General features: G+C 46.9%; 1 protein-coding gene across 1 annotated transcript in view; it reads left to right on the plus strand.

Annotated features, from left to right (window-relative positions):
• ANO6 (anoctamin 6) overlaps window positions 1–13,188 on the plus strand; it is a 126,149-nt gene that overhangs the window by 83,168 nt on the left and 29,793 nt on the right. The window contains exons 4-9 of the mRNA XM_065404068.1: window positions 966–1,031; window positions 2,470–2,748; window positions 3,062–3,175; window positions 4,347–4,462; window positions 4,844–4,978; window positions 13,075–13,180. Of these exons, the coding sequence (XP_065260140.1) occupies window positions 966–1,031; window positions 2,470–2,748; window positions 3,062–3,175; window positions 4,347–4,462; window positions 4,844–4,978; window positions 13,075–13,180 (816 nt within the window). The remainder of the gene's footprint in view (window positions 1–965; window positions 1,032–2,469; window positions 2,749–3,061; window positions 3,176–4,346; window positions 4,463–4,843; window positions 4,979–13,074; window positions 13,181–13,188) is intronic.

A 13,188-nucleotide genomic window follows, 5' to 3' on the forward strand; every position in this document is an offset into this window, starting at 1 on the left:
TCTCTTTGTGAGTTCCTTATTTTGTTCTATTCAGGGTTTTTTGAGGAAGTTAACAGGAGAGTTGAGCATCAGAGACAGATTTCAGATTTTTGAGCCTCTGGATAGATTGCCAGGTGAGATACACTCTGTGAGTGAAATTAACATTTTTCACGGACTTCAACAAATTGCTGTCACTGTACACACCGTGGGGTCTGTAGCTGCCCCATCAGCCAACTCCTTTGTTACATGAGGAAAGACTATGAAACCAGGCTTTCCCCCCACCTAGGGACACTGAGGCCTGCTGGGACAACACCACTACCCCTACAGCCGCTCCAGCCACCAGCTTTTTAATTTTAGGATGGTGCATTTATGGATTGTGAGATTGGTGAGGATTTAGTTAGAATCATAATATAAGGTTATGTCATTATTGTGAAAGACGGAAAAAATTGCAGACTATTGGCAGGGAAATGGAGATTGGTTGTCATGGCAAGATTTTGGAAGTGAAGAATATTTGCTACTGGGAGGGATTCCCTCAGTGGTTAAATTAGAAGAGAAAAGGAGGAGAAGATTGCCAATGTGGATGACCGTTTTCACAGAGACAAAATTTGGGGCTGACCCATCTCTGTGATGCATCAGACTAAAATGCTAGATACAAATCAAGATCTGAACTCGTGGCTCGGCCCACCTGTAATTGTAAAACATGGGCTAAAGATCAAGTGCCTTCAGCAATCCAAGAGAGCAGGTATTCCACAAAACTGCATTTTAAAGTGTTATTGCTTTTAGAAAAGAGTATAAGACTAGTGGTTAATAGAGCACTAATTGCCATAGCAATTATAATGTAGATATTGAGGATAATAACTCAGCATCTGGGTGATTCTTCACCTTTGTTGGACAATCCTGTTCCTTTATTTTATGTACACTACTTTATATGAATGACATAAATCAGCAAACAAAGATATTTTACTACTTGCAATTGATTTTAACAGAGGAAGAGGCAAGCATATGAGTCTAATCTGATAAGCAATGGCTTGCAACTTGAAGCAACAAGATCGGTGAGTATCCTTTCCTTTGTGTGGACCAATGTGTCTGAAGAAAGACTTTGGCTCCATATGGAAAAGGAAATGAAGTCCATCATGAATGCACTGTAGCTTCTTCCCCCTCTTTATTCCTATGAGAGCAGAATGTTGGGGTCAAAGAGGTTCCCCCTGCTGCCTCTTTCCTTATTCTTTGTCTAGGAGCCAGGAATCTCTGTGCTGAAAAATCATGGATCTGTCACTGACTTGCTCTGTGGCCTTGGGCAAAGTCACTTAAGCTTTGTGTCTGTTTCTTTCTCTGCAAAATGGAGGTAGTAGTAACCTACTTCACAGAGGGGTTGGGAAAATTTAATAGTTAGTTTGTTCAGCACTTTGAAAACATGAAGCCCTATAAACATTCTAAGGGGCCAGTTCTGCCCCCTGCCCTTGTGGCTTATAGGAATTGTAAATGGGACACCAGGAGTTGGGGAGAATTCGCCTAATGAAAGAGCAGCCATAGATCTGACATAAGTGGCCCTAGGTGGATGCGCCTTGCAAGCCCCAGCATAGTGGGAGTAGCTGTAGCACTCAGCACTGTGGAGATTCTGGGCTGCATTCCAGCCTGTAGGCAGCCCTGGATAGGCTGCTACAAGATGAAGCAGCCACTGGGGATGTTCTTATTTACAGTGGAGGCCATGTTAGCCACCACAGTATCCCAGAATCCAGGCAGCACAAAGATGGATCTTCCCTTCCTTTCTTCTTGGCTACATCTTCTGTGCTGTGGCTCCCAGCAGATGCCACACAGAATCTGGCACAAAGTATTTTTATGATTATTTTGTAATATAATGAGCTCCAGAACAGGGAGGCCCTCTGCCACTTCCTCACAAATTGGGCTCAAAATCCACATCTTTAGGCTTTTGATTAGATAGAAACTTGCAGTGGAAGCTCCACTTGTGCATCCCAGCACATGATTTGGCCCTCTGACCATAGCATGTACCTCAGCATGCAACAAGGAGAACTGTTAGGAGAAAATCCAACATGGATATATTGCTACTTGTAAATGGTACATTGTAAATTTGTGCAGGTTTTGGTAATCCTGCAATGCTCATGGTTCAAAATCTTTTTAAATAGTGAGCTTCCTGAGGACTAGATCTATAAACAGCATTAAAAAATCCATATAGGTAACGTGTGTTAAAATTTAAATTGCTTTGTAAAATATTTTGCAAGATGTTACCATTAAAGCAACAATTTAGTGATCTTTTTAAAATGCCATTCTCTCCAGAGAGTTCTCATCTCTCTTCAGTGTCTTTACAGAAGTTAATGAGATGTTCACTAAAATGGATAAAGAATACACCCCGGAATTGGTTTTCTACGGGTTTTTTAAAAAAGGGAAAATCTGTGTTACTTAAAAGTATTATGAAGGGCTCCTTGCTTTCATTTTTTGTGCACATGTATTTTTAATATTCTTTCACTTTAGGTCTTAGATGAAAAGCTTATTTTTGTAAAAGTGCACGCGCCTTGGGAAGTGCTATGCACATATGCCGAGGTTATGCACATCAAATTGCCTCTGCAGCCCAATGACCTGAAAACCCGAGATTCAGCTTTCAACTGGTTTAGTAGACTCTTCCGAGTCGATGAAAATATCATCAAACCAGAGCAAGAGTTTTTCACTGCCCCATTTGAAAAGGCTCGTTTGTCTGATTTTTACATTCAAGACAAAGACATCTTCTTCAACCCTGCAACCAGAAGCCGAATTGTAAGTCAATATAAAGATTTATTTATTTTCTGTCTCTAAACCCACACAAAGACATTTGTTTATTTCTCTTTGGGTATGTCTTCACTACTGGCTGGATCGGCGGGCAGCGATCAATCCAGTGGGGATCGATTTATCCACTTATGCCCCAAAATAGAGTTTAAGTGGGACTTAAACGGGGCAGTGGCCTTGTACAGTGAATTTCACGCAGAGAACTTGCCCCTCTTTAACGTCTATGATTCCGTGGTGACACAGTTATAGTTTATATTCCTCACTTACAAATTGCAAGAGATTCAGGGCATTTTGTATTTTTCAGGTTCATTTTATTCTTTCCCGTGTGGAATATGCAGTAAAAGACAATGTGAAAAAGTTTGGTATTAACAAACTCCTGGACTCTGGGATCTACAAGGCAGCATTTCCTCTTCACGATGTAAGTCCAATGCTTGGAACAGGTATCTTAGTTGGGAATAAATTTGTATGCTGATTGAAGACATATGTATGATTCCTATAGCAAAATACATATGGGGGGCATTGATTTTATTTGTTCACTGACTGTCATATCTGGAGACAATGGCTGGAAGAAAATATTCTTTCAAAACTCTTTTTCAGAGGAATATTGATTTTTCCAGTAAACAGAATTTTCCACAAAAAGTGTCTTTTCACAGAAGATTTCAACTTTCCTTTCAAAAACCAAACACCCAGAAACTGAAATATTTTTATCTGGAAATGCTGCAGAGGTGCCTGATGGGAGTTGTATGTAGTTCAGTTGCCTCATGTCCCTATTGTCCTCTATGGGCCAGGCTCCCCAGCCAGTCTATATCTTCTATGATGCTCCATGGCCAGAAACTCCCAGGATGCATCACTTCCCTTTTCAAGAGGGAAAGCCAAATGTTCTTCCTCATCACCTTTCTTGTTGCACTATAGAATGAGAATGGAAAAATCCATTAAAAATTCTTAATACAAGTTCACATTTTCACCAAATACGTTTACAACCAACCTAGCAAGGAAATGAAGGGTTATTTCCCTCTGTACCCTCTTTTGAATCTGAAACAGATGCTCGAAGCCCTGCATTTATTCTCCAGAGTTTTCAGCGTTCACTGTAGTACATTACTGTCCTGAAGAAAGCGCCTGATAGTATGTAAGAGGTACTTAAAGTCTCATTTTTAATTAGAACTGATCCTTTTCTATTTATTTTCCCAATCCTAGGCCCCAAGCCTGCAACTGCTTACATGCATGTTTAAGCATATGACTAAACCCCATTATTTTCAATGAGATGACTCCCATAGTTAAAATTAAGCATGTGCGTAAGTATTTGCAAGATTGGGTCCTTAATGACAAGACTCTGTACTGTCACTGCTTCCTTACTTCCTACTCCTTTTTGTAATTTGCAATGGAACTTGGGCTAAGAGATTACTCCAGACACTAGTCTCACAAGTGTAGCTCCACGGGGATCAGATTTTACACAGCCAGTGGGGCTGAAGTGGCACTGGTTGGTACAGTTACAGTCTAGTCATGTAAACTGGTTCAGCTGCCCATAAAGTTTGGGTACTATAAGTGCTTATTTTATGGGACAGTGTTTCCATATTCATTCTCTTTTGCAGTCTAGATTCAATCGCCAGTTAGAGGACCCCAACTGCCCTAGTGAACGGTATCTTCTTTACAAGGAATGGGCTCACCCCCGAAGTTTTTACAAACTGCAACCATTGGATCTTGTCAGGTGGGTATGCATATGATCAGTACAATTCAGAAGGACCTAGGAATTCACATAACATTTTCATGTTTTGGTACATTGAAGATTCATGCCTTAATTTTAATTGCAGATATGTACACCCATATCTGCACACACATTTGAGCATGCTCTGTTTCTGACTTTATAAGATACATGTAACCAATCAAAATTGAGCTTCAGTGAGAAGTAGGTATTTCATGCAAATATAAAAAATCATGCAAATTCACAGAAATGGTTAGCTGTTGTACTTCTGCAGTCACACAGTGTAAAAATATGAAAATAGAGTCTAGCCCTAAATATTTGGAATAGACAGCTGAGAAAGAAATGTGGAGTTATTTGCATTTTCAAAGAGTATTTTTCCCCCCACAGGAAATATTATGGAGAGAAAATTGGAATATATTTTGCTTGGCTTGGTTTTTACACTCAAATGCTGATCGTGGCAGCAATAGTAGGACTTGCCTGTTTTTTGTATGGATACATAACAAAGGACAACTGCACATGGAGGTACCGGATGGACAGTTCAAATATATTTTCATATTGACACAGTTCTGAATACTCACAAATAGCAGAGAGTTTTCTAGGCATAAAAAAAGGGAACCTTGTTAGTGATCCCAGATTGAAGTTCATGGTACTGTTGAATGAACACTGTGAAAAGGAAATGACAAGTATATATCGGGGCTACAAGAACATTGCTGGGTCATCTAGTCCAAGGGACATGAAAGTCCTCCGATACCCTCTTATTTCTTCTACTTCTCTTGCTTTCTCCTTTCTCAGTGTGCATGTTTCCTCCTCTACTCTCTGTCCTCCTTCTCATTCCTGACATACTGTAAGCAAACAAAGAGCCATATCATGCCATCAGCTTTTAAGCAGAACTCCCTATTGAAATCAGTGGGGAGTTGTGCTATAAATCTGATGGCACGTTATGGCCCAAAGGCTTTTACAAATCAGAATATACAGAGACATTCATGTCAAATAAAAAGGACATAGAATGAAAGGGACAGATGAGCAAAATGATTAAAGCAACTAAAACATTAAAAGAGCATCCCAAAATATAAATCAGTTTTCTGCCTTCAACATAAAGAATATATAAAAGGAAATTAAAAAACAGGGAAAGAAAATGACAATAAATCCTGGGGAGAAAATAAAGAATACAGCACAGCATCTGAAACAGAATCAAATCATTAATATCTTTTAGGAAACGAAAGCTATCATGGACGGAAAGGGCTCACTAAGGACCTGATCCAATACTTAGGGTATGTCTACACTACGAAATTAGGTCGAATTTATAGAAGCCGGTTTTATAGAAATCGGTTGTATACAGCCGATTGTGTGTGTCCCCACATAAAATGCTCTAAGTGCATTAAGTCGGCGGACCGCGTCCACAGTACCGAGGCTAGCGTCGCACTGTGGGTAGCTATCCCACAGTTCCCGCAGTCTCCGCCGCCCATTGGAATTCTGGGTTGAGATCCCAATGCCTGAATGATGCAAAACAGTGTCGCGGGGGGTTCTGGGTACATGTCATCAGGCACCTCCCCCTCCGTCAGAGCAATGGTAGACAATCGATTCGCGCCTTTTTACCTGGGTTACCTGTGCAGACAACATACCACGCCAAGCATGGAGCCCGCTCAGCTCAGCTCAGCTCACCGTCACCATATGTCCTCTGGGTGCCGGCAGACGTGGTACTGCATTGCTACACAGCAGCAGCTAATTGCCTTTTGGCAGTAGACGGTGCAGTATGACTGGTAGCCTTCATCGGCGATCTGGGGACTGGCAGACGTGGGGCTGGCAGACGTGGGGCTGCATTGCACACAGCAGCAGCCCCTTGCCTTTTGGTAGAAGATGGTATATTACGATTGGTATCCGTCGTCATCGTACTGCAGTGGCTGTCAATCATGGGCACCTGGGCAGACATGCTCAGTCCTATCGAACTGTCTTGACGATGATGGCTATCAGTCATAGTATGCTATTTTTTGCCAAGCGCCCAGTATTTTCTGCCAAGCACCCAGAAGATGCTGAGGGCTATCAGTCATGCTGCACCGTCGTCTGCCAGCTTAAGATGTAAAAAATAGATTTGTTCTGTATTCATTTGCTTCCCCCTCCCTCCGTGAAATCAACGGCCTGCTAAACCCAGGGTTTTGAGTTCAGTCTTTGGGGGGGGCCATTCTGTGTGACAGTTGTTTGTGTTTCTCCCTGATGCACAGCCACCTTTGTTGATTTTAATTCCCTGTACCTGTACGCCATGTCGTCACTCGCCCCTCCCTCCCTCCCTCCGTCCGTCAGATACTAGTTTCGTGCCTTTTTTCAGACCAGACGCCATAGCTAGCACTGGGATCATGGAGCCCGCTCAGATCACCGCGGCAATTATGAGCACTATGAACACCACGCGCATTGTCCTGGAGTATATGCAGAGCCAGGACATGCCAAAGCAAAACCAGGACCAGCCGAGGAGGCGATTGCAGCGCGGCGACGAGAGTGATGAGGAAATTGACATGGACATAGACCTCTCACAAGGCACAGGCCCCAGCAATGTGGAAATCATGGTGTTACTGGGGCAGGTTCATGCCGTGGAACGCCGATTCTGGGCCCGGGAAACAAGCACAGACTGGTGGGACCGCATCGTGCTGCAGGTGTGGGACGATTCCCAGTGGCTGCGAAACTTTCGCATGCGTAAGGGCACTTTCATGGAACTTTGTGACTTGCTTTCCCCTGCCCTGAAGCGCCAGAATACCAGGATGAGAGCAGCCCTCACAGTTGAGAAGCGAGTGGCGATAGCCCTGTGGAAGCTTGCAACGCCAGACAGCTACCGGTCAGTCAGGAATCAATTTGGAGTGGGCAAATCTACTGTGGGGGCTGCTGTGATCCAAGTTGCCAGGGCAATCAAAGACCTGGTGATATCAAGGGTAGTGACTCTGGGAAACGTGCAGGCCATAGTGGATGGCTTTGCTGCAATGGGATTCCCAAACTGTGGTGGGGCGATTGACGGAACCCATATCCCTATCTTGTCACCGGAGCACCAAGCCACCGAGTACATAAACCGCAAGGGGTACTTTTCAATGCTGCTGCAAGCCCTGGTGGATCACAAGGGATGTTTCACCAACATCAACGTGGGATGGCCGGGAAAGGTACATGATGCTCGCGTCTTCAGGCACTCTGCTCTGTTTCGAAAGCTGGAGGAAGGGACTTTCTTCCCGGACCAGAAAATAACCGTTGGGGATGTTGAAATGCCTATCGTGATCCTTGGGGACCCAGCCTACCCCTTAATGCCATGGCTTATGAAGCCGTACACAGGCAGCCTGGACAGTAGTCAGGACCTGTTCAACTACAGGCTGAGCAAGTGCCGAATGGTGGTGGAATGTGCATTTGGACGTTTAAAAGCGCGCTGGCGCAGCTTACTGACTCGCTCAGACCTCAGCGAAAAGAATATCCCCATTGTTATTGCTGCTTGCTGTGCGCTCCACAATATCTGTGAGAGTAAGGGGGAGACATTTATGGCGGGGTGGGAGGTTGAGGCAAATCGCCTGGCCGCTGATTACGCGCAGCCAGACACCAGGGCGGTTAGAAGAGCACAGCAGTGCGTGGTGCGCATCAGAGAAGCTTTGAAAACGAGTTTTGTGACTGGCCAGGCTACGGTGTGAAATTTCTGTTTGTTTCTCCTTGATGAACCCTCCGCCCCCCGCCCCCACCCGGTTCACTCTACTTCCCTGTAAACCAACCACCCCACCCTCCCCTCCCCCCTTCGAGCACCACTTGCAGAGGCAATAAAGTCATTGTTACTTCACATTCATGCATTCTTTATTAATTCATCACACAACTAAGGGGATAATTGCCAAGGTAGCCCGGGATGGGTGCGGGAGGAGGGAAGGAAAAGGACACACTGCAGTTTAAAACTTTAACTCTTATTGAAGGCCAGCCTTCTGATGCTCGGGCAATCATCTGGGGTGGAGTGACTGGGTGGCCAGAGGCCCCCCCACCGTGTTCTTGGGCGTCTGGGTGAGGAGGCTATGGAACTTGGGGAGGAGGGCTGTTGGTTACACAGAGGCTGTAGCGGCGGTCTCTGCTCCTGCTGCCTTTCCTGCAGCTCAACCATACGCTGGAGCATATCAGTTTGATGCTCCAGCAGCCGGAGCATCGACTCTTGCCTTCTGTCTGCAAGCTGACGCCACCTATCATCTTCAGCCCGCCACTTGCTCTGTTCATCCCGCGATTCAGCCCGCCACCTCTCCTCTCGTTCATACTGTGCTTTTCTGTAGTCTGACATTGACTGCCTCCACGCATTCTGCTGTGCTCTTTCAGCGTGGGAGGACATCTGGAGCTCCGTGAACATATCATCCCGAGTCCGCCGTTTTCTCCTTCTAATCTTTACTAGCCTCTGTGAAGGAGAAACATTTGCAGCTGGTGGAGGAGAAGGGAGAGGTGGTTAAAAAAGACACATTTTAGAGAACAATGGGTACACTCTTTCACGTTAAATTTTGCTGTTCACATTACACAGCACATGTGCTTTCGTTACAAGGTCGCATTTTTCCTCTTATATTGAGGGCCTGCCGGTTTGGTGTGAGAGATCACTCACGCAGTGCCAGGCAACAGATTTTGGCTTGCAGGCAGCCATGGTAAGCCACAGTCTTTTGGCTTTTTTAACCTTCTTAACATGTGGGAATGGTTTCAAACAGTAGCGCCCTCATTTCCCATACCAAGCACCCGTTGGGTTGGCCATTTAAAATGGGTTTGCAATGTAAAAGGAGGGGCTGCGGTTTCCGGGTTAACATGCAGCACAAACCCAACTAACCCCCCTCCCCCCACACCCAATTATCGGGGATGATCACTTCACCCCTCCCCCCCACCGCGTGGCTAACAGCGGGGAACATTTCTGTTCAGCAGAGCAGGAAGGGGCACCTCTGAATGTCCCCTTAATAAAATCGCCCCATTTCAACCAGGTGACCATGAATGATATCACTCTCCTGAGGATAACAAAGAGCGATAAGGAATGGATGTTGTCTGCATGCCAGCAAACACCGGGACCATACGCTGCCATGCTTTGTTATGCAATGATTCCAGACTACGTGCTACTGGCCTGGCGTGGTAAAGTGTCCTACCATGCCGGACGGGATAAGGCAGCCCTCCCCAGAAACCTTTTGCAAAGGCTTTGGGAGTACATGAAGGAGAGCTTTCTGGAGATGTCCCTGGGGGATTTCCGCTCCATCCCCATACACGTTAACAGACTTTTCCAGTAGCTGTACTGGCCGCGATTGCCAGGGCAAATTAATCATTAATCATTAAACACGCTTGCTTTTAAACCATGTGTAATATTTACAAAGGTACACTCACCAGAGGTCCCCTGTGTGCCCTCAGGATCTGGGAGCACGCCTTGGGTGAGTTCGGGGGTTACTGGTTCCAGGTCCAGGGTGATAAACATATCCTGGCTGTTGGGGAAACCGGTTTCTCCGCTTCCTTGCTGCTGTGAGCTATCTACATTATCTCCATCCTCATCTTCCTCGTACCCCGAACCCGCTTCCCTGTGTGTTTCTCCAGTGAGGGAGTCTGTGATCGGTGTCGGTCCACCTACCCGCTAGGGGGCGGTGGGGAGCTACAACGTCACTGGCTGGCCTGGGTCACGCCTCCGCCAGCGGGGAATTAGCTGCGGGAAGGCCGCCAGCCAGAGTCTGTAGCGCCCGTCAGGCAGGGGAGCGCCGGCAAAGGTCAATAGCGCGCCCCTCAGGCAGGGGAGCGCCGGCAAAGGTCAGTAGCGCGCCCCTCAGGCAGGGGAGCGCCGGCAAAGGTCAATAGCGCGCCCCTCAGGCAGGGGAGCGCCAGCAAAGGTCAGTAGCGCGTCCCTCAGGCAGGGGAGCGCCGGCAAAGGTCAGTAGCGCGCCCCTCAGGCAGGGGAGTGCCGGCAAAGGTCAGTAGCGCGCCCCTCAGGCAGGGGAGCGCCGGCACGGGTCCCGGTGTGGCTCGGCCGGGTAGGGGAACGCAGGCCCACCCTACACCACTGCGTTCCAGCCCAGGGCCCTGACAGTGGCAGGACGAGGGTCCCGCCACTGGATCAGCGGGGTCCTTCCGCGATACAGACTCACCACTGTGCAGCTCTGTCCCTGGGCTACTTCCTACCCGATTGCTCGTCCGAATCCCTCTGGTCCCGTCAGTGCGTCGGGGTAGTCCGCTGTTGGCAGCTCCAGCTCCCCCTCGGGCTCAGGCTCCTCCAGCTCCTCCCGGTCCTTGGCTGCTGGCAGCTCCAGCTCCCCCTCAGGCTCCTCCAGTTCCTCTGGGTACTCGGCAGCGGGCAGTCCTGGCAGCCCCAGTCCGTCCTCCAGGTGAGGTTTCCACTGGTCCAGGGCCTCCCCTGGCGTGGCAGCAGGGTCTGAAGGGAGCAGCCCGCGGTCTGCGTCTGCCTCCCTCCCTGGTGCTGCCCTAACTGAGCTAAGGGCCCCGCCCTTTATACTTCCTGTTCCACCCCTCCCCTTCCGGGGGGTGGAGCGAGCTCGGGCTGGCCCCGCCCACTCAGGCTGAGAGAAAGGCCCTTTACCCTCAGGTTCGGAGGGCAGCCACCCTGGCTCCCTACAGAGTCATAGCACACGGTTGGGGTAGTGGTGGCTGCACCCCCTAGCATGGCATGCAGCTCCGCGTAGAAGCGGCATGTTTGCGGCTCTGCCCCGGACCTTCCGTTTGCCTCTCTGGCTTTGTGGTAGGCTTGCCTTAGCTCCTTAATTTTCACGCGGCACTTCTGTGCGTCCCTGTTATGGCCTCTGTCCTTCATGGCCTTGGAGACCTTTTCTAATATTTTGCCATTTCGTTTACTGCTACGGAGTTCAGCTAGCACTGATTCATCTCCCCATATGGCGAGCAGATCCCGTACCTCCCGTTCGGTCCATGATGGAGCTCTTTTGCGATCCTGGGACTCCATCACGGTTACCTGTGCTGATGAGCTCTGCGTGGTCACCTGTGCTCTTCACGCTGAGCAAACAGGAAATGAAATTCAAACGTTTGCGGGGCTTTTCCTGTCTACCTGGTCAGTGCATCTGAGTTGAGAGTGCTGTCCAGAGCGGTCACAATGAAGCACTGTGGGATAGCTCCCGGAGGCCAATAACATCGAATTCCGTCCACACTACCCCAATTCCGACCCGCTAAGGCCGATTTTATCGCTAATCCCCTCGTCGGAGGTGGAGTAAAGAAACTGGTTTAAAGGGCCCTTTAAGTCGAAAGAAAGGGCTTCGTCGTGTGAACGTGTCCAGGCTTAATTCAATTTAACGCTGCTAAAGTCGACCTAAACTCATGGTGTACAGCAGGCCTTAGTCAATCATTGAAATGATTCCCATTGACTACAGTGAGTGGTGGATCAATCCCTGCATGAACAAAAATCAAGTTAATGGAGAAACAAATACAGAGAATAAGAATAGCAACTGGCTTGGTTCTGAAGTTAAAGCTGTAGTGTACAGGGCAAAAAAGTAATAGACAGACATGAGAGGTTACAAATGACTTGTATTTAAGATTTTGGTTTTTTCATTCTTTATAGTTTGACATTTCTATGTGAATCCACATATAATGTAAAAATGTAAAGAAAACAGTGAAAAATCAAAACTTCAACATAGGTTACCATAGCATGTCCATTTATGTTTGCTACTCCCTAAGGGAGAGAAAAAACTTTCTCATAGGTGAAATTCACATATGGGTGGAGGGCCTGCTAAAAGGAACTGCTTGGAACTCAAGACCTTCCTTCCCCCCCTCTTCTATAGGAGACTAGGCAGAACCAGCAGCACAGGGGAAATTCTGCTCCCCCTTTACACCCTGAATAGAGACATTGGTGGGAAGGGGCTACTGGATCTGCACTTATTCAGATCCCCTGGTCCTCTTGCGCCCTCTGTAGCTAGAACTACTTCAGCCATTTTGGCTACTCCAAGTGACTCTGCAGCCACTCCCTAGCCACTCCCTGGCCGCCTCAAACCTCCCCTACCACCATGCTCAGACTGAACATTATAGGGTGGATTTGCCCATTGTAAATCAGGTAAATGAGTCACCCTGAAATCCTGAAAATGTGAACAATAGGATTTTTTAAGATCTCTGTTTTATTTTAACATGATTTGTTTTAGAGAATAGCACCAAGAGTAATGGGAGATAATTCCTTCCATGCTTCATAATCTAATTTGCAGTTTATTAAAGGCTAAGAGTGGAAGTGGAGGAGGCGCGTTGTCTGAAAGCAGCGCACTTAGCAACTTATTCCTTACTTCACCGAGTTATCACACCATCTACAACAGGGGTAGGCGACCTATGGCACGCGTGCCAAAGGCAGCACGCAAGCTGATTTTCTGTGGCACTCACACTGCATGGGTCCTGGCCACCAGTCCGGGGGGCTCTGGATTTTAATTTAATTTTAAATGAAGCTTCTTAAACATTTTAAAAACCTTATTTACTTTACATACAACAATAGTTTAGTTATATATTATATATTATAGACTTATAGAAAGAGACCTTCTAAAAACGCGAAACCTTAAATTAGAGTGAATAAATGAAGACTCAGCACACCACTTCTGAAAGATTGCCGACCCCTGATCTACAAGCATTAACGGTAGTCTGAGTTTCGTGCTTGTGTAATTGATTGATTTTATTTTTAGCCAAGAAGTGTGTGATCCCAACATTGGCGGCAATATCATAATGTGCCCGCAGTGTGATCAGGAATGTACATACTGGAACCTCACTATCACCTGTGAATCCTCTAAGGTAACGTG

The sequence above is a fragment of the Emys orbicularis genome, chromosome 1, assembly GCF_028017835.1.
Source record: "Emys orbicularis isolate rEmyOrb1 chromosome 1, rEmyOrb1.hap1, whole genome shotgun sequence".
NCBI lineage: Eukaryota > Metazoa > Chordata > Testudines > Emydidae > Emys > Emys orbicularis.